At 45.9% G+C, this 21,820-nt stretch overlaps 1 protein-coding gene across 2 annotated transcripts in view; it reads left to right on the top strand.

Annotated features, from left to right (window-relative positions):
- The window catches only part of si:ch211-212o1.2 (uncharacterized protein LOC492735 homolog), a 37,967-nt gene that overhangs the window by 14,420 nt on the left and 1,727 nt on the right, over positions 1-21,820 (top strand). For both annotated transcript variants that reach the window (XM_064930071.1, XM_064930070.1), the window contains 4 exons: positions 9,989-10,108; positions 10,255-10,346; positions 18,695-18,839; positions 19,431-19,643. In XM_064930071.1, the coding sequence (XP_064786143.1) occupies positions 9,989-10,108; positions 10,255-10,346; positions 18,695-18,839; positions 19,431-19,643 (570 nt within the window). The remainder of the gene's footprint in view (positions 1-9,988; positions 10,109-10,254; positions 10,347-18,694; positions 18,840-19,430; positions 19,644-21,820) is intronic.

The following is a 21,820-nucleotide window of genomic DNA, read 5'->3' as shown; positions in this document are numbered from 1 at the left end:
CAGTCACCTCCATTAGAGAAGTGAACGCACTGTACTCTGGCAGAAGGCTGAATTATTAAAGCCCCTCACTCGGGGTTAAAAGTCGGCTCTGGACTCCTGACCCCAGGGTCACAGGGTCGCGGCTTCAAGGCCAGGCTGAGAGTGGAGCTCAGTGTGTTGACCTTGACTGACCTGTGCTCTGTGTCTGACCCGGATCAACCTGGGCAAGACTGGGCCTCTGGACCACCCCAGGTAGAGGGCAGAATACAGGATACATGCATTAAACAAGAGCAGGCCATTTGTTAGACGCTGTGTGTTCCACTGTAAACCTGACTGCATTGCACGCCTTCCTGCATGTGTGCTGCTGAGAGAGGGAGAGAGAGAAGAGAGAGAGAGAGAGAGAGAGGAAGAAATAGGCTACCTGCCATTCCCCCTGCTGTGCTCCTCAATTATACACCCACCAGGGCAGCTAAATACATTAGGCTGGATGCATAGTTTCAAACACACACATGTTCTGCCCAAATACATTAGGACAAAGCCTGTTATTAATATTTGATTGAACTCTCCTTCTGTCCTTTGTATCTTCTGGTGACTTTGCTATAGTGAGGATGGAGGCAGTGGGACCCTCGTCTAATTACTGTTATTAAACCGAATATTTTCCTCCCATCAGTGTGGAGCAGAACTTGGAAATGGGGTTGTGGGAACATTTACATTTTTAAAGCTCCGTCTACTCAGATACACTACATTGCCAAAGGTATGTGGCCACCTGCTCGTTGAACATCTACTTTTTGTAATTATTTTTTATTTAAACTTTATTTAACTAAAGAACAAAATCTTATTTTACAATGACGGCCTACCCTAGCCAAACCCTCCCCTAACTTGGACAATTGTGCGCTGCCCTACAGGACTCCCAATCATTGCCGGTTTTGATACAGCCCTGGATCGAACCAGGGTCTGTAGTGATGCCTCTAGTGCTGAGATGCAGTGCCTTAGTCCGCTGCGCCACCCGGGAGCCCCAAAGTCATGGGCATTAATATGGAGTTGGTCCCCCCTTTGGTGCTAGAACAGCCTCCACCCTTCACGATTTTTCGTGCTACATGCTTCTGCACTTGGCAGTCCCGTTCTGTGAGCTTTTGTGGCCTACCACTTTGCAGCTGAGCCGTTGTTGCTCCTAAACGTTTCCACTTCACAATTACTGCAGTTACAGTTGACCGGGCAGCTCTAGCAGGGCAGAAATTTTACGAGTCACTGAGCTCTTCAGTTCAGGCCACTCTACTGCTGATGGTTGTCTATGGATATTGCATGGCTGTGTGCTCGATTTTATACACCTGTCAGCAACGGGTGTGGCTGAAATAGCAGAATCCACTAATTTGAAAGGGTATCCACCTTAAAGTGGACACAGACTTAAAGTGGAACTGACAGTATTTTAGCAACATAAAATCTTATTAAAATATGTTCATATACACCCATAGGAAGAATATGACACTTTAAATATTCTGACAAGCGAGCACTTAGATATGGTCATTTTCACATTTTCATCAGTTCTTAGAATGTTAGGGAATTACGTATACTAAGGCATTTGTGAAATTCTAGAACAATATATAGTGGAAAAGCTGCCGTGCATTTGGACAATTACTAGACACTGCAGTAAATAAAACCTCATCAAAACATCTGTCTCCTCTAGGACCATAGTCTACACAGACCGGTGCTCCATAGCCAACCAGAGCTACTTTAGGCCTTTATGCAAACAAGACATTTGCCACACAAGCCTGCCATCGTTCACTTTGAACTGGACTGTGTGTTTACAGGCATTTGCGGCAATTAGATTATATTTTTTTTACTGATATTATGATTGTCTGTGTAACGATCGTTGTTGGAAGGATCAGACCAAGGTGCAGCGTGGAAGGCGTTCATCATATTTATTCATGTGAACCAGCAACAAAACAAATAAAATGTAACAAAACGACCATGCAGCTTTGTAGTGCAAAAGGCATCAATACAAAAACAAGATCCCACACACAACATGTGGAAAAAGGCTGCCTAAATATGATCCCCAATCAGAGACAACAATAGACCGCTGCCTCTGATTGGGAACCATACCAGGCCAACATAGAAAAGAAAAAACTAGACTACCCATCCTAGTCACACCCTGACCTAACCAAAATAGAGAAATAAAAGGTTCTCTAAGGTCAGGGCGTGACATTCTGTTTGTTCCATATCTGCAAAGTAGTTAAAACACTGTCAGTTCCACTTTAAAGAACGAGAGCTGACATTTTTCAAATTCCTCAATTTCTCAGATCCAGAGCCCATGTTCATTATGTCTGAAAACAATAGATATGGACACACGACACATAAAGCATGGAGCTTGCAGTATGGATTTGACTGTTGACCTTGACCATTGCTTGAATAGAGGACGCTTTCCATTTAGCAAAGTGTGATCTTGTTTATCTGTCGTTGAATGAATAAAAATGAATATAAAATCACTCAAACAGGTAGTGAAATACATGATACGTTACAGAACAACACAGAGTAAATGACTATCAACTATACTGAACAAAAAAACAAAAAATATAAATGCATCACGCAATAATTTCAATGAGCCGGATGTGGAGGTCTTGGACCGGCATGGTTACACATGGTCTTGTCACACCCTGATCTGTTTCACCTGTCTTGGTGATTGTCTCCACCCACCTATATGTGTCTACTGTTTTCCCCATTAGTCTCCGGTGTATTTATCTGTGTTTCCTGTCTCTCTGTGCCAGTTCGTCTTGTTTTGCCAGGTCAACCAGCGTTTCTCCTAGCTCCTCTTTTTCCCCAGTCTCAGGGTTTTTCCTAGCCCTCCTGGTTTTGACCCTTGCCTGTCCTGATGCCGAATCTGCCTGCCTGACCACTCTGGCTGTTCTGACCTCGAGTCTGTCTATCCCCTGGTACTGTTTGGACTTGGACCTGTTCACTGAACCCCTGCCTGTTCTGACCTCGAGCCTGCCTATCGCCTGGTACTGTTTGGACTCTGACCTGGTTTATGAAATGCTGGGATCTTTTATTTCAGCTCATGAAACACGGGACCAACACTTTACATGTTGCGTTTCTATTTCTGTTCAGTATATATAAGACTTAACGTGGTTACACGTGTCTTCAATTCAAAATAATCTCTTATAGAATAAACTGTGTGTGTGATACACACAAGAGCTTTCGACCAAGTTCTCAAATTCAAGCTGGAACTCAGGCCCTACCTGAATGAACATTTCTTTGCACTTTGCTAGTTAAAACAATAGGCAGGAAAACACACCCAGATTCTAGTCTAATCAACTCAATTTAAATGATAGGAGTGTAAATCTGTCGCTCCTCTTTGAACTATAGCCGCTGTCCAATGAACAGAATGACACAGTTTCTCTGTAACAATAAATCCATGACACTTACATATAAAATAGAACAGATGAAAAGTCGTAGTTCTTTAACTCTTGAAACAATCCAAATATGACAATTTAATTCACATAGTAACATTTTTTTCGATTCGAGTTTCATCAGTCTTCACACCTCACCTGGTGTCAGTGACCCCAGAAATTATGTTGGAATGTCTTATTGATTGCCACAGATAAATTGGCTCTCACCTGTATCACCTTCTCAAATTTTTCCACTACATTTCCCCCCCATGGATACTCTGCATTGCTGAAGACAATCAGAGGAACCAGAGAAATATGGGGAGAGAGGTGACTAGACTAAAAAAACAAAATAGCTTGGGTCCATGTAATAGCTACCTCCCAAAAGCTTGCCAGGACACAGTCGAGACACTCAACAAGACAGTCGCCATCTACTTGGCCTGCATTAACTTCTTGTCCATGGTCGTTAGGGACCCCGGTACTCTCCTCATAGAAGGTATCCTCCCACCAGGGGCCAACGTCAGTCTCCAGGGGTACCCTGCCTAGAATGGTCAGCTGTCCCAACGTGGAATCCTCCATCAGAAGGTGTGTGGCTTCGCTGGACAGGTCCATCATCTGAGTCCGTTTCACGTTGACAACGCACCACTATTTGTGAAAGACTTTGAAAACATTCGAAATAGCAGTAAAAGTAAACACATCATGATATCATCCTCTGCAATCTATGACAAATGCAGATTATGAAAAAAATGTCTCATGACAATAAATTGCGAATAAAGTTTCACTATCATTAATATGAAAACTAGCCCACAAAGGTATCCCATCAACTGCTTGATCCAAACAGATGACGAGTTAGGAGACACATGATCTGGATGAAGGAAACGAGCACAACATGAAACCATACCATCCAACATAATTTCAAATCCAAATTCTAACAATATACAGTAAATAACAATTAGTTCTCCCTCCTTTTAGAGGGATGAGTTTGGAAACAAATGAGAACACTGGAAAACAATTAGTATAGTGTTGAGCAAATACCTTCCCACCCTATTGTACAGAAAGTAAATGAGTACAATCAAATCGTAGAATATTATAATCAGAGAAACAAGGCATAAGAGGCTATATCAAATAAGTTCCCAAAATGTTCTGGCACGGTGAAAATTACAATCAATGTTAAGATTTATATATATATTAATTTTACCTTTATTTAACCAGGCAAGTCAGTTAAGAACAAATTCTTATTTTCAATGATGGACTGGGAACAGTGGGTTAACTGCCTGTTCAGGGCAGAACGACAGATTTGTACCTTGTCAGCTCGGGGGTTTGAACTCACAACCTTTCGGTTACTAGTCCAACACTCTAACCACTAGGCTATCCTGCCCTTTCCAAATTCTCAGCAAACAATTCATAAAAAAAGCAATTGCGTTGTAAATTTCAGACTGGTTTCTAAACCAGCACGGGTCTTGACCCAAGGACTCTTGGGTCAAGGCCTTTTATGCTATTACTTCTCTCCCTCTCTGATCATGACTAGAATTATGCCTTGTAATGCTTGTTAATGCCTTCTAACTTCAGCTTATGCCTTGCATAATGTAATCATTCACTTTACAAAGTAATTAAATACATTTGTATTGAGAATTCCATTCTCAGACATTTCTTGATTGCAAATATAATGTTAAATGGAGTCAGATAAACATTTTATTAGGCTAATTGCACATTTGAATCATGGGTCGCATGTGTGGTATAAATACAATACATAGGACAAATATTACCCCAGTCTCCCTGTGTGTACGTGTTATACTGTATCGTATCTCTCCGTCACCCTTCCCCCACCCTACTCATCTGCGGCTCCCGTCATGCTCATTCGACATCCCCAACACACACACCACGGGATCTGTCCATCCTCTTTTCTCTCCCTGTTCACAGGGGAAAGAGGAAGGAGCCAGGCCTAGGTACCACTCTCTTGGGCCGTGTCTTTGTGTGTGTTGTGTGTGTGTGATGTGATGTGTTGTATGTGTGATGTGTTGTGTGTGTGTGATGTGTTGTATGTGTGATGTGTTGTATGTGTGATGTGTTGTATGTGTTTGTGATGTGGTGTATGTTTGTGTTGTGTGTGTGTGATGTGTTGTATGTGTGTGTGATGTGTTGTATGTGTGATGTGTTGTATGTGTTTGTGATGTGGTGGGTTTGTGATGTGTTGTATGTGTGTGTGATGTGTTGTGTGTGTGTGTGTGTGTGTGATGTGTTGTATGTGTGATGTGTTGTATGTGTTGTGTTGTATGTGTGATGTGATGTGTATGTGTGATGTGTTGTATGTGTTTGTGATGTGATGTGGTGTTGTGATGTGTTGTGTGTGTGTGATGTGTTGTATGTGTGATGTGTTGTATGTGTGATGTGTTGTATGTGTTTGTGATGTGGTGTATGTATGTGTTGTGTGTGTGTGATGTGTTGTATGTGTGTGTGATGTGTTGTATGTGTGATGTGTTGTATGTGTTTGTGATGTGGTGGGTTTGTGATGTGTTGTATGTGTGTGTGATGTGTTGTGTGTGTGTTGTATGTGTGTGTGATGTGTTGTATGTGTGATGTGTTGTATGTGTGTGTGATGTGTTGTGTGTGTGTTGTATGTGTGTGTGATGTGTTGTATGTGTGATGTGTTGTATGTGTGTGTGATGTGTTGTGTGTGTGTTGTATGTGTGTGTGATGTGTTGTGTGTGATATGTGTGTGCGGTGATGTGATGTGTTGTGTGTGTGTGTGTGTTTGATGTGTTTCCCAGGTTGAGATGTCCACTGAGAACTGATGAAAGGAACGAGGCCTGTGACTGATCCGTTCATCCTGATCAGGGGAATTCTACCTCTGTCTTTTTCTCTTTCTCAGTCTCTCTGTCTCTTCAGCTCTAAGCATATGACCCACTTTTTACTACAGCCCCCCCCCCCCAGAAGATTGGCCTACAGAGAACTGGACAGGGGACAGAAAGGGAGAAAGAGCAGAATTACTATGAATAAGTGTTCGTAATTGTATTGTGAATGTTCACGAACGCGCCCCTGTGTGTGTGTGTGGGGGGGTGGATATGTGTGAGAGAGAGAAGCGAGGAAGAGAATGATGCTGTCATGGTATGTTGGCACCACTGACTCGGTCTTTGTGCTGTGAAAGGCAGCCATTCTGGGTGTGTGAGTTAGTTTTTGTCTGTGGCTCTGGAGGAGGTGAGAGGCTGTCTTTCAAAGGGAATCTGTACTGAGAACACAAGGCCTCAGCGTTTAGGACAACACAGTCAGGAGAGAGGGAAGAAAAGAGCCCTTTGTCCAGACCAGATAGAGGCGGAATACTGGGCAAGCTTTGAAGTGCTGTACAGAAAGCATGCGAATCATGCATCTTTTTACACAGGACAAGCAAGATATTGACTACTTGTGATAAGTAACTCGGGCTCTGCTCAATATTCACACAACGTTATGGTACATGCTTGTCGATTCACTGAAGCCATCTGTGCAGCAGACTCGGCCAGGTACACGGAGGCCCTTTCCTGGAACTCAGAGGCAGACCCCAACCACACTCAGACCCATGTATCAGGGGGAAGGAGGAACAAACCTGGGTACCTTCCTCCTGATAGATGTATTGTACCAACAACACAGAGATCAATGTCACAAGCTACTCATATTGCAAGATTATTTGAACTGAGGGGTTCAGAAATCACTTCCTTTGTCAGTGTGATGCGCCACCATGGCAGGAGAGATGGGGCCCGTTCTGCTGCCGCGCTGTAAAGCGGTGCGGGAGGTAAAAGGGTGAGATGGAAAGAGAGAGAGAGAGAGAGGAGAAGGCCATTAGCATTCACAGGGTGTTGTTTGGTGCCGGCGCCGTCCCTCTGCGCCGAATCAGGCGTCGTTGATTAATTTCAGCCTATTAGCACCCCCCTTTCCTCATCTCCCGCCTCTCCCAGGTTAATTCCATGCCAGCGTGCGGAGTCGGGGGCTGCTGGTGTGAGCGATGGAAGAGGGGTTGCCAGGGAGCATGTTGTTGTCAGGACTGTATTAATGAGCACACCACTCTGGTCCTATGGACAGGGGGACTGTGTTTCTGGCTGCGTGCGTTTGCTCTGTCGAGGCCTGGCCTAGTTTCTCCTCTCATCAGGGATCCAAGGGCTGATGCAGATCACCTGACAGAGGCCCGAATGCTCAACCCTGGGTATGTGTGGGTGTGTGTGGGGGATGTGTGAAATTGACAGAATGGAAGAAATTGTGTCATATTTAGTGTGGAGACAACAAACCTATGGTGCTATTAACCTTCCTGTAAATGGTGTGGTCTCTATATTATCTTGGGCCAAAGTTTCTGTTATACTGAGTTTTCACTGGTTTTTCACGCTCATCAGTTTCCCGTGTGTATCAAGAATGGTCCACCATCCAAAGGACATCCAACCAACTTGACACAACTGTGGGAAGCATAGTCCGTATATGTTCTGTAGTATTAGGTTTCTCCCCCTTGATAAAAGGTACCATCTCTTAAATGTTGGATCACATCCTGCAAGAATTACAGACCTTTTAAAGGATCTTTCACATAGCATCCCAGTGTAAGAAGTGAGGTCAGATAGTGGGTAAGTGGTAGAGCCCTGCCAGGCTCTGAAGGCATTCCTCTGCAGGAGCCTCTGCTGCACGCCCATCCTCCACAGCTGGCCACAGCACATCTGGCCTCCACAGCTGGCCACAGCACATCTGGCCTCCACAGCTGGCCACAGCACATCTGGCCTCCACAGCTGGCCACATCACACCTGGCCTCCACATCTGGCCTCCACAGCTTGTCACAGCCCACCTGTCCTTCACAGCTGGCCACAGCCCACCTGGCCTCCACATCTGGCCTCCACAGCTGGCCATGTCACACCTGGCCTCCACATCTGGTCACAGCCCACCTGGCCTCCACAGCTGGTCACAGCCCACCTGGCCTCCACATCTGGCCTACACAGCTGGTCACAGCCCACCTGGCCTCCACAGCTGGCCACAGCCCACCTGTCCTTCACAGCAGGTCACAGCCCACCTGGCCTCGCCTTCATACAGAGCGTGCACACCTGGATGCTTCTCACTTGATTAATCTGTTTCATTTAGAGCAGCTCATAACAGCTTGGAACATTCCAGTGTCCTCCATCATCAGTACTAGCACAGCTTAAACAAGTGCTGTGTGAGAGATAGGACAGTACACAGGTGAAGGGTTGTGTGTGGACTCTTCTGTGATGATTGAGGGCCAGATATATGTCTTGTGAGAGGGAGGTGTGAAACTAATATTCCCATGAATATTGGATTGGTTGGTTAACTTGGTTTAGGTTATTGGTGTCAGTTGAGCCTGTGGGGCTTTATTATTAAAATCTGTCATCAATATCCCATTAACTCCAAGCACGCCAATCTACTGCATTAGGAAAGTCTAATGGCATTAATGTTTCAGAAGGCCTGGCTTCACTGTGGCACTTGACGCTTTGCATCCACAGAAAAGGAAAAGAAAGAAGCACTGGATATGGAGAAGAGAGTGAGGGACAGCGACACAAAGGTTAAAAGGTAAAGAAAGAAAATAAGGAAATCTGAATTGAGAGGTACAGTGTGAGAAGGAAGCAGAGGGAGAGGGGATCAGGCTAGTCTCCGTGGATGTGGTGATGAGGCCCAGTACAGGAGCGGCTAGCTCCGGCTTAAGCAACTCCGCACCCCTCCGTAGCCTGCTGAATTATTCACTAACCCCCCCCCCGCTGGGGCAGAGTGGCGACACGGAGGTCCGCCCACCCTGACCTGTGAGTTTAGAGCTGTGTCACCGCTGCTCCGCACACGAGGGTTCACGACTCCAGCCTCGGCATACACTTGTCTTCATCGAACCGATTACCTCTTAACACTGTGGTTGATGGGACACACACAGACTGTGGTGGACAGACAAAGATGTGGCGGCGCCACCAGCGGATGACCCCATGACCCTACAGAGCTCCGAGGGATGTTCTCCTGGTAGCAGGGCTGACCTCTCTCTGCTCATTAACACCGTAGATCACAGGACAGGTCCCCTGAATGGAAGAAAGTTACTCTACCCTCTCTTCAGAATGTAGTCATCAGCACAATTGTTCAGTGAAAGTGAAAATGTACTTTTGAGTTTCTGTAGCTTTATTACTGTATCTGTTATGCAGTATCTTTGTATTCACACTGACTACACAAAACATGAATAATATCTGCTCATACCATGACAGCCTGGCCAGGTGAATAGATGAAGGGGAGGAGACCGGTTAAATACGGATTTTTAAGACTTAAGACAATTGAGACCTGGATTGTGTATGTGTGCCATTCAGAGGGTGAATGGGAAAGAGGATTTCAGTGCAGGGTTTGGTAGTCGGTGCCAGGTGCACCGGTTTGATTCAAGAACTGCAATGCTGCTGTTTTTTTCACGTTCAACAGTTTCCTGTGTGTATCAAGAATAATCCACCACCCAAAGGGCATCCAACCAACGTGACACAACTGTGGGAAGCATTGAAGTCAACATGGGCCAGCCAGTATCCCTGTGGAACGTTTTTGACTCATGTAATGTTGTGTGATTTGTTGTCTTCCTCAGGTAATGTGTAATGTTGTGCGATTTGCTGTCTTCCTCAGGTAATGTGTAATGTTGTGTGATTTGTTGTCTTCCTCAGGTAAGCGACTGCAGGAGTGGATCAGTGTAGTTCTGTGCCTCTCTCTCTTCATCCTCAACCTCTCCTTCCTTGTCCTCAACTTCTCCACTGTGCACATCTACAAAATCATCTTGGGCATCCGTGAGTTTCCCAAACACATTTATTTGGTTTCTGTTTGAAATGACCTTAGTCTGCAATTACATTACGTCTCCAAAACATTTGTTGTCTGATATTATGGCAAAAGATTTGGTAAAATACTTTTCCCTCTCCTTTGTTCCCCACTCCAGTAATGGGGATAGTGATGGCGGACTTTGCGTCTGGTATGGTGCACTGGGGAGCAGACACCTGGGGCTCTGTGGACATCCCTGTCCTTGGGAAGGTAAGGGACAGGGTTCTGAGTTCAAGGTCTTCCCCAGACCTTAGACTCATCATTTGACTCTTGAGAAGGATTACAAATTACTACAGTGCCTTCAGAAAGTATTCACACCCCTTGACTTTTTCCACATTTTGTTGTGTTACAGCCTGAATTCAAAATGGATTAAATGTAGATTGTGTCACTCGCCTACACAATACCCCACAATGCCAAAGTGGATTTTTTTTTACAAATGAATAAAAAGTGAAAGCTGAAATACCTCAATCTTATCTTATAGTCAATAAGTATTCAAACCCTTTGTTATGACAAGCCTAAATAAGTTCAGGAGTAAAAGTGTGCTTAACAAGTAACATAATAAGTTGCATGGATTCACTATGTGTGCAATAATAGTGTTCAGCATGATTTTTGAATGACTAACTCAGCTCTGTACCCCACACATACAATTATCTGTAAGGTCGAGCAGAGAGGTTTTCCAATGCCTCACGAAGAAGGCCACCTATTGGTAGATGGGGGAGAAAAAAGAAGAAGCAAACATTGAATTTCCATTTGAGCACCCAGTCACTACAAAGATAAATTAACACTGCCCAAAAAGTGACAACGCAATTAACTTTTTTGCTGTTTTTGTTTTGGACAAATCCAATGAAACACAGAGTACCACTCTCCATATTTCCAAGCATAGTGGTGGCTGCATCATGGTATGGGTATAATTGTAATTAAAGGACTGGGGAGCTATGCACAGGCAAAATCTTAGAGGAAAACCTGGTTCAGTCCGCTTTTCACCAGACACGGGAAGATGAATTCCCCTTTCAGCAGGACAATAACCTAAAACAAATCTACACCGAAGAAGATAGTGAATGTTCCTGAGTAGCCGAATTACAGTTTTGACTTAAATATGCTTGAAAATCTATGGTACAAAATGGTTCTCTAGCAATGATCAACAACCAATTTGACAGAGCTTGTATAATTTTTTAAAAGAATAATGCATTTTTTAAAGAATAATGGGGAAATATTGTATAATCCAGGTGTGCAAAGCACTTAGATTTACCCAGAAATACTCACCGCTGTAATCGCTGCCTAAGGTGATTCGAACATGTATCGACTCAGGGGTGTGGATACTTATGTAAATTAGATATTTCTGTATTTCATTTTTAATAAGTTTACAAACATTTCTAAAATCCTGTTTTTACTTTGTCATTATGAGGTATTGTGTAGATGTGTGAGAATATTTTTTTATTTTTTTTATTCAGGCTGTAACACAGCAAAATGTGGAATAAGTCAAGGGGTATGAATAGTTTCTGAAGGAACTGTACATATCAGTCATATGAGGGATTGTTAGGCAAAACATAATGTAATCCCATTTCTCAATGAGCTATATCAGTGGTCACACCTACACTGTCTGTATACATTACCTGTACTTCTGCAAACCACCGCCCAGCACACCCACCGTCCTGCACCTGTGCTGAGAAGGCCACAACCAGCCAGTCTCCCCCTTCCTGTCCCCCCTACACCCCAGTTGTGTGAAGGGCACAGCCATCCAGGGTTATTACCATACAGTAGCTCTGGATTTTGTTGGTCTTTTGTGGTTCATCCTCCCTTGGCCACTCTAAGCAAAATGTCATTCTATCCCTCAGGATATACCACTACAGTACATTTCTGCCTGCCCCCCCTCACCACCACCACCACAGCCACCCCACCCACTCCTCTGGGGCTGGGGTTCCAGCACCCTGGGCTCCGTATTAATGTATGAGCACAACTTGGTCATGCTCCCCTCTCCCAATTAAAGAAAAGGTCACTCTTATCCTGTCCAATTAAAAGAGCACCTGGCCCTTATGTTGTGCAGTGTGGTGGGTGTCGTCTTTGAGGTGATGAATCGCTGGGTCTGTGTGTATATCTGCTGATGATGGGGCTTATTGTTCTATTGTCAGGGGTCAGGGGGGACAGGGGGAGAAAAGGATTTGGCATTTAATCTCCAGCTCTGCTTATGATCAGTATGTGTAATGGCATCACTGATCTTCACAGTGATTTATGTTATTCTGCGTACATTATATTATGTATCGTATTTTGACTGTAAACAGACTGTTTCTATGACCAAAGCACAGCTGTGTGGTGAAGTCAGGTGTACAGACAGTACCAGAGTCATTCTACCTCAAAAAGCAGAGGTTTGACACCCACTGTCTTCGATTGTTCTGAAATTGTTTCTGTGGTTAGAAACAGAAAAGATAAGCATTTCTGCAACATTATTTTATATATATATAATTTGATCTTTGAGAAATTAAACTAATTGATTGCACCCAAATTGGCACTTTCAACTATAGGATTCATATAATATTCAATAAATGTAGTACCCAACGTCCGATTTGCACAAGAAACTCTTCTTAACAATAATTCAAATGTGAGCAATCCAAATAAATGGTCAAAGCCCACTGCAATGACCAGTGTACAGTATCAGGTCTCTATGATTTACAAGCTGTGATTTTGTTTTTCTTCCCTGTTCAGAGAAATTAGCCATTGATGGCGCTTGAAGTGAAAGTACCAGGTTTTGCCCACTAGAAGCCGCTGTTCCTGCTACTGACCTTTTTTTATCCATTATATTATATGAGATCTATAAATTGAAATGGAGTTCAAATAGTCTATCAACTTAAGAATGTTGCAGGAATGCTTATCTTATCTGTTTCTAATTACTGCTATGCTCCTTGGTGGTCCCCAGTTTTATGGGGGAGGGTCGTCAGCGAAATGGGACACAGCTGGGAGAGGGTGTGTCTCAGGGATGAATACACCTTTCCCCCATACATCGAGGAGACTCTCCATGCAGACACACTGTTATTTTTGGTTGTGGCATTTTGGGACTACTTTGTGTTCATTTGTTTTGGCACCTCTCAACACCCCTCATTATCACCATCTATGCACGCATCCACTCACCCAGGTGTGTACCATTTCTCTGACGAACCACCCGGCTCCGCCCACCGACATCCGATTTAAGGAAAACAAGAGCAAAGAGAAATAATTCAGCAAACAGAGTGGGAGGGTCGTCATATTACAGAAAAGGTTTCAGAACAATCTGAGATGGGGGTGTTATGACTTTCTGAAATGACAGGAACGACTCACCACATATTAGACTACACATCACTAGGAATATCAGAGGTGTTAAAGGTGTACAATTAAGCAAAAACAAATAAATAGCCCAATTGTTAGACAGGGACCTTTCTTAAAGATGTGTAGGGGCCTACATGTTGGCTGCTGTATGTTACTGTACTGCAAAAAAGGCCTTGTTCTCCTCTGTAATATATTCCTCAAACATACCTGTGCCCTGGTGAGGCAGAGGGGGGCCGTCCTAGCAGAGCAGACTGCCTGCCCCCTGTAGTTCCAGCTAAGGGGCCCGGGCCTGCTGCCTGCACTCCTTTCATCAGCAGCCTGTCTGGTTGGAGTTCCAGAACGGCTCAGTCCCTGTTCAGCCTGCCGCCCCGCCGTGCAGCGCTTACTGCTCTGACTCTGTAACATGGCCGCTGCTCGCTGTCGATCCTTTCGCTGTCTGGGATAATTAGGATTCACCACCTGGGAACGATCGGACTTCAAAAAGAGCGGGGGAATTTACAGACATCTAGAAAGGAGTGCTTTAAGACCCTTAACCAGCAGATTAAAGGAAACACTTAGCGGATGGATACGCCGTTTTGTCCCGAGGTTCAAACAGAAAAACTTCACTTGAGGGAGAATCATTAATGACAGTGATTAGAGTAGAGAAATCTCTAATTGAACTCTTCAACCAGTTCAGTCCATAGTCGAGGGTGAGGGGAGGGACATTTCCTTTCCATGGCTGGGTAACCAGGACGATGGTAGATGTGAGTCCTGATTAGTGAAAGGCAGGCGAGGCAGGCCGTTAAACGATGTGGGATTAGTGCTGGTGTGACTCGGGGCGGCTGCAGTGTGCCGAGGAGTCCACACACCCGCTCTGTGTGCCGAGGAGTCCCCACACCCGCTCTGTGTGCCGAGGAGTCCCCACACCCGCTCTGTGTGCCGAGGAGTCCCCACACCCGCTCTGTGTGCCGAGGAGTCCCCACACCCGCTCTGTGTGCCGAGGAGTCCCCACACCCGCTCTGTGTGCCGAGGAGTCCCCACACCCGCTCTGTGTGCCGAGGAGTCCCCACACCCGCTCTGTGTGCCGAGGAGTCCCCACACCCGCTCTGTGTGCCGAGGAGTCCCCACACCCGCTCTGTGTCCCGAGGAGTCCCCACACCCGCTCTGTGTGCCGAGGAGTCCCCACACCCGCTCTGTGTGCCGAGGAGTCCCCACACCCGCTCTGTGTGCCGAGGAGTCCCCACACCCGCTCTGTGTGCCGAGGAGTCCCCACACCCGCTCTGTGTGCCGAGGAGTCCCCACACCCGCTCTGTGTGCCGAGGAGTCCCCACACCCGCTCTGTGTGCCGAGGAGTCCACACACCCGCTCTGTGTGCCGAGGAGTCCACACACCCGCTCTGTGTCCCGAGGAGTCCACACACCCGCTCTGTGTCCCGAGGAGTCCACACACCCGCTCTGTGTCCCGAGGAGTCCACACACCCGCTCTGTGTGCGTCTGGGGTTTACCGCTCCTTTAATCTCACAGACAGACTGGGAGAAGAGAACGAGAGGAACGGAGAGGAAGAGAATTGTCAAAATATTGACAGATAGTGTCCCTTGCTCCAGCAGTGTCTCAATGTGTCCTCAGATATACATGTGATTGAGTTCTGCCCACAAACACAGGATAGTTACTTTTTACCATCAGTGACACGCTATGGTAATTTGGCGCCAAAAGATTCCTCTTTCTATGTGGGAAATAAATGACCTTCATTGTGTATTTCAGCTTAGCGAGGTGCTGGTTGTGAGTGACTGTTTTGTGCTCATGCAGTCTCTCCAAGCAGGTCTGTCCAGCTCTGCTGGTTTGTGACACCCACGCTGTTACAAGCAGGTGTCTGTCTCAGCTTAGCGAGGTGCTGGTTGTGAGTGACAGGCACGCTGTTACAAGCAGGTGTCTGTCTCAGCTTAGCGAGGTGCTGGTTGTGAGTGACAGGCACGCTGTTACAAGCAGGTGTCTGTCAGCTTAACGAGGTGCTGGTTGTGAGTGACAGGCACGCTGTTACAAGCAGGTGTCTGTCTCAGCTTAGCGAGGTGCTGGTTGTGAGTGACAGGCACGCTGTTACAAGCAGGTGTCTGTCTCAGCTTAGCGAGGTGCTGGTTGTGAGTGACAGGCACGCTGTTACAAGCAGGTGTCTGTCTCAGCTTAGCGAGGTGCTGGTTGTGAGTGACAGGCACGCTGATACAAGGTTTATTATGATGCTGGATCAGAGCCATAGGGCTGTGCAGTTTTATAGCAAGTTATCTCTCTGGTCCCTTTAGCGTGATGGAGAGGCTTCCCCTCCAGCTTTCATGTACACTCCTCTACAGGGCAGTCATGAGTTTAACTGTGAGACCAACTCCAACCTCTAACCCAGTGGTTCCCAAACTACGTGGTGTCGCCTGATATGAAATGTATTCAAATCTGAAAGATACAATTCAACCAGAGAGCACCCTTAGATAATGGGAAAAGGTCGTACTTGACCGTTGCTCTTGAATCATTCCCACGGTGAATGGCTAAGCCCGCTACGCTATGTAACCACACACTATTGCAGAGACTTTGATATTACCACCTGCAATTGATATGGTGAAAACAATGAGTGGGGGAGGCAGAGGCACAGCAACTCACATCACTGCCTTCGTCAGATAACACTGTTGAGCGAAGAATGTGTGCTATTGCTAGAAATGAAATGAAAACTGACTGAACGACTCAAACTCCTCAGCTTCTGCTCTCCAAATGGATGTCAGCTGTGAGGGCCAAGATGCCCATGCATTGACTTTTGTCCGCTACACATGTCGGCGGATTCTATTCACAACATCTTGTTATGTCTCATGATTCCCGAGCATGAAACAGCACAGGGGATGTTCAGTGTGCTGTGTGGCTATATTGACGAAACAGATTCAATGGAATCGAATGGTGGGCTTTTTGCCCAGGTGGGGCTCCATCTATGGCGGGACGGTGGGCAGGCCTCTGCACTCTAGTTATGACTGTGTCTCCCTCTGCCATATGGACACATTGTACGATACACCGAAACAACTTTAACTACATCAAACCACATCCATTGAGCACACGCCTGTTCACAAATCTATGTGGAGATATGGGATGAGAGCATGACAATGTTATATTACACACCATGGCTCGTGGTTAGCAAGTGGGAGTGTTGGAAAGACCCCTTTTTCTCCCCAATTTCATGATATCCAATTGGTAGTTACAGTCTTATCCCATCACTGAAACTACCATATGGACTTGGGAGAGGCGAAGGTCGCTAGCATTGCGCCGTCTGAAACATGACCCTGCCAAGCCACGCTGCTTTTTGACACACTGCTCGCTTAACCCGGAAGCCAGCCGCACCAATGTGTCGGGGCTCCACCGTACAACTGGTGACTGCAGTTAGCATGCATGCGCCCGGCCCGCCACAAGGAGTCTCTAGAGCGCGATGGAACAAGGAAATCCCAGCCGGCCAAACCCTCCCCTCATGGGACTCCCGGTTGCAGCCAGCTGCAACACAGCACGGGACTGAACCTGGGTCTGTAGTGATGCCTCTGGCACTGCGATGCAGTTCCTTAGAGCATTGCCCCACTCGGGAGGCCAGAAAGAATTCTTATTGGAGAGAGAGTTTTTCCAAGCGAACCATGTCCCCTTCCCTCGGCTGTGCTTGTTTCTAACAGAACACAGCATCAGTACGTGTCCCACATGAGTGATGGCTGCTCACCTCCAGAAACTTGGAAGAGCACTTTGGGACCTACTTCCCAATCCATTTGACTGTGATCCTGGCACAGTTGACATACCGGTAAGTGAAATGAAACAGCTGATTTAGCTGTCATGTGACCGAATGCTGCAGACAACGCATTCATGGATCATTGCGGAAGGTTTTTGGTTCCGGACTGAAAGGGAATACCCTGCTGTCTCCCTCTGAGCATTAATGCCGCGTTCAAAACAACTGGGAACTCGGGAATCTCAGAATTCCGACTTCAGTGCGTTGAAGACAACTGGGAATTCTCTGACTGCGAAAAATAAGTTATCCAACTCAGAATTCCAACTTGGGAACTTGGGCTTCTTTCTAGAGCTCAGACTTTACAACCTGAAGTTCACTGACATCATGATTTCACCTCTTATTTTTCAGAGTTCCCAGTTGTCTTGAAAGCACCATAGAACTCATGGTACCCTTTGCCAGCTCATATATGTGTGAAGCTGGATTCAGTACTCTCGTCTGCATTGAAACCTAATATTGATCCAGGTTGGATGTGACAGCAGAGAAGAGGTGCGCACTGTCAACCACACCCCCTGACTTTGAGAAGTTCCGACATGACATGCATCAAGCACACCCATCTAATTAGTGGTGGTGAGATAATTTTGTCAGACTAATTTGCAATTGACTGTCATAGCCCCACGTTAAAATGACATGATGGTGAGTTGAGTATACAATCAGAAATACTGTTAGAATGTTTTTCAATAGACTGCCATAGCCCCAAATAAACAAGTCAACACTGACTGTTAATTACATATTTTCTTCACATGGTTGGGGTCGTGAGAATTTTCAGATATGAAAATGGGGACATGGGCCAAAAACGTTTTGGAATCCTTGCTCGAACACAGGTTATCATGTCTCGCTCCAGGGTTTAGGATTTATGTAAAAAATCCCATTCCCAACCATAACACACCCCCTGACGACTTACATAATATAGCTTCCAATCCTTACATCCTTCAGCATCTCTTCCCTATGTTTTAATGGACACAGCACTGTGTTTTAATGGACACAGCACTGTGTTTTAATGGACACAGCACTGTGTTTTAATGGACACAACACTGTGTTTTAATGGACACAGCACTGTGTTTTAATGGACACAGCACTGTGTTTTAATGTACACAACACTGTGTTTTAATGGACACAGCACTGGGTTTTAATGGACACAGCACTGTGTTTTAATGGACACAGCACTGTGTTTTAATGGACACAGCACTGTGAAAGCTACTCCTACCAACCGAGCACAAGTTCCAATATTTGCCATGGCCCTTCGACCCGGATTTGAACCAGTAACAACACCTGATGACCATTTTATTGTTTTGGGAAATCTGGTATTTTGTTGCCCCTCAGATAATGAGGAGGTACAGACTAGGTAGACCTCTGTCTGTGACTGCAATTGATAGCCCATCTTACCTTGTGTCTTACATGATTGGATTACACTGAATATTCAGATGTAAGTGAATTATCATAATGATATTCCTCTAACTACCTCGCCTCCTCCTCTATCTTGTTCTCTTTTTCTCCAGGCATTCATCCGCCCATTCCGGGAACACCACATTGACCCCACAGCCATCACTCGACATGACTTCATAGAGACCAATGGGGACAACTGCATGCTTACAATACTGCCCCTGGCACATATGGCCTACAAGTTCCTGACGTACCAGCCAGGTAAGAGAGAGAGAGGGATGGAGGGGATGTGTGTGTGACACAATGTGGAGTGGAGCTGTAGACAGATAGACAGCGGGTTACTCTCAGACCATGACAGGGTGATGTGTTTTACGAGAGACATGATGTCAGGGCTTCAGGGTGGCTCGGAGCGAGCCGGAGGTCACTGACCCTGTCATGAGCCGTGTCACAGTAAGAGGAGACAAAGACGGGGCGGAGGGCAGGTAAGCCTTGCGAGGGGACAGGGTGACATCCACACCTATCATGTCTGCTGCTCGCTGAGTGTCAGGGTGAGTGGAGAGGGGGACATGGAGGAACATGCAAGACCAGTGTGAGATTGGAGCCAAACAAACCAGACTTCACCACAACTTTATAGCCTTTCTAGTCCTCTCACCAACACTGGTTCTCCAAAATATGCTGATAATATGGTGTTTCATACTTGCAAGTGAATACCTTAAATAGTACAAATTGGGCAGTATAAATAGTATAAACTCATTTACATGTGAAGATGCTTCATGTACTGAAACCACCTTGTCATTTTCAATGAATGTCACAATTCTCTCCCTTAACAACAAATCCCTCTCTCTCTCTCAGATACCCTAGCAGAGACCTACCCCTGGCAGTGCTTTGTGTTTGCACTGGCAGTCTTCGTGACGTTGACCAATCAGATCCATAAGTGGTCTCACTCCTACTTTGGTCTTCCCCGCTGGGTGACGCTGCTACAGGACTGTCACCTGGTGTTACCACGGAAACACCACCGCATCCACCACGTGTCCCCTCACGAGACCTACTACTGCATCACCACAGGTACTGTACAATACTGTACTGACATACCGCCTACTACCTTATCACTTCAGGTACTACACTGAGGATACAAAACATTAAGAACACCTGCTCTTCCCATGACATAGACTGACCAGGTGAATCCAGGTGAAAGCTATGATCCCTTATTGATGTCACTTCAATCAGTGTAGATGAAGGGGAGGAGACAGGTCAAAGAAGGATGTTTCAACCTTGTGACAATAGAGACATTGATTGTGCCATTCAGAGGGTGAACGAGCAAGACAAAATATCGATGGGGTATGGTAGTAGGTGCCAGGCGCACAGGTTTGTGTCAAGAACTGCAACTCTGCTGGCTTTTTCACGCTCAACAGTTTCCTGTATCAAGAATGGTCCACCACCCGAAGGACATCCAGCCAACTTGACACAACTGTGGGAAGCATTGGAGTCAACATGGGCCAGCATCCCTGTGGAACGCTTTCGACACCTTGTAGGATCCACGCCCAGACGAATTGAGCCTGTTCTGAGGGGAAAAGGGGGGGTGCAACTCAACTTTAGGAAGGTGTTCCTAATGTTTGGTATACTCAGCGGATACACTACTCTGTATATTACCTAAGAGGTACTATACAATACTGAACTAATATACTTATTAAAAATGCATAGCCACAGGTAATACACAGTACTGTGCTTTACAGTACTGACATACTGGTTACTACTGCATCACCGTGGCTACTGTAACACATTACTGACATACCACCTACTGTAACCACAGCATCACCATGACTACTAACAGTAAGCCACTGCATATTTGCAGAGGAATTGTCACTGATCAAACATTAGTGTCCTCTACAGCAGTGCAGTGTGGAACAGTATAGGTAAATTGCAGGGATCCACCTACCAAGAACACTGCAATATCATGCACCATTCCATGCCCTTAGACCTACCACTAGAAGAAAACATAGAAGTTCATATGACAACGTACTAAACACGGGTGAGCTAACGGCTAAACCGATAAATCAAGAAGAATTTTCAAATGGTGTCTTCCATTGAAAGGTCCATCCATTCAAGATGGCTGCCATCTGTGGGTGGTAGATATAAATAACATGGAAAAGCAATCTGTTTGGTTATGCGTGTGTTTGTAAGCATAGGCCCGAGTAAGAGATCCACATTGAGTATTCAGTGTGTGTCTGAGAGAGTGCAATGGAGAGAGGATGCTTGTGCGTCACCCTGACCTCCCTATGGAAAACAGATGTGTGTGTGTGCAGAGGGGTGTTTGTGTGTGAGCTCACGTGTGTGCGTTTGTGAGCACGCGTGTGTGTGTGTGTGTGAACAATCTTCCTGACACCCTCCTCCCCTCGTCTTCATAGTCCCTAACCTCAGTGGGGGGCTGTGATGAGTAGAGTGGAGGGGGGGAGCGGCCACAGGGGAGCACCACAGCTCTGCCCCCACTCCTCCACCTCACCTGCCTGGGTCCCCGCGGCCTGCCGCCTGCCTTTGTGTGCCAGTGGCTGACAATCTCCATGTATATTTAATGCTAACCTGCTGTCAGTGCTAACAAATAGGCCTGCATGGGGAGAGAGAGGAGAAATCAAACAAATAAACGGAGCTGCTTTGCTCTCCTCTTGGAGAGAGAGGTTCACCAGAGGGAACGCAGACACACTGCACGCACAACACACTCTACTCTGTATGCATGCACAGCACTCACTGTATGCCCTCACTGTATGCCCTCACTGTATGTGTATGTACTGTGTGTACAGTATGGATCTCTATAGGCTGTTTGATGTGTGTGCACACAGTCCTTATATATACTGTATCCCTGAATGTGTATTTCTCTATCAATACTGTATATCTGTGTGTGTATGTGTGGCAATTCCTACATTGCATCCAGTATCTTTGTGGATCCAAATAAAGTGTTCAGGTGTGTGTGTGTGTGTGTGTGTGTGTGTGTGTGTGTGTGTGTGTGTGTGTGTGTGTGTGTGTGTGTGTGTGTGTGTGTGTGTGTGTGTGTGTGTGTGTGTGCGTGTGTGTGTGTGTGTAATACTAAAAACGTATTTGATGTCTAACCCTCCTGGGAGTGGGTGTCTGATTCTATAGCATGGGTGGATGTGAGGTATTTGAGTTCAGCAGGCCCTGTGTGATGTGTGTGGAGATGCGGTACATATTTATAACTGTAAGTGTGTGTGTGTGTGTGTGTGTGGAGATGC

Source organism: Oncorhynchus masou, chromosome 22, assembly GCF_036934945.1.
Source record: "Oncorhynchus masou masou isolate Uvic2021 chromosome 22, UVic_Omas_1.1, whole genome shotgun sequence".
NCBI lineage: Eukaryota > Metazoa > Chordata > Actinopteri > Salmoniformes > Salmonidae > Oncorhynchus > Oncorhynchus masou.
This window is presented reverse-complemented; position numbering and strand designations above follow the sequence as displayed.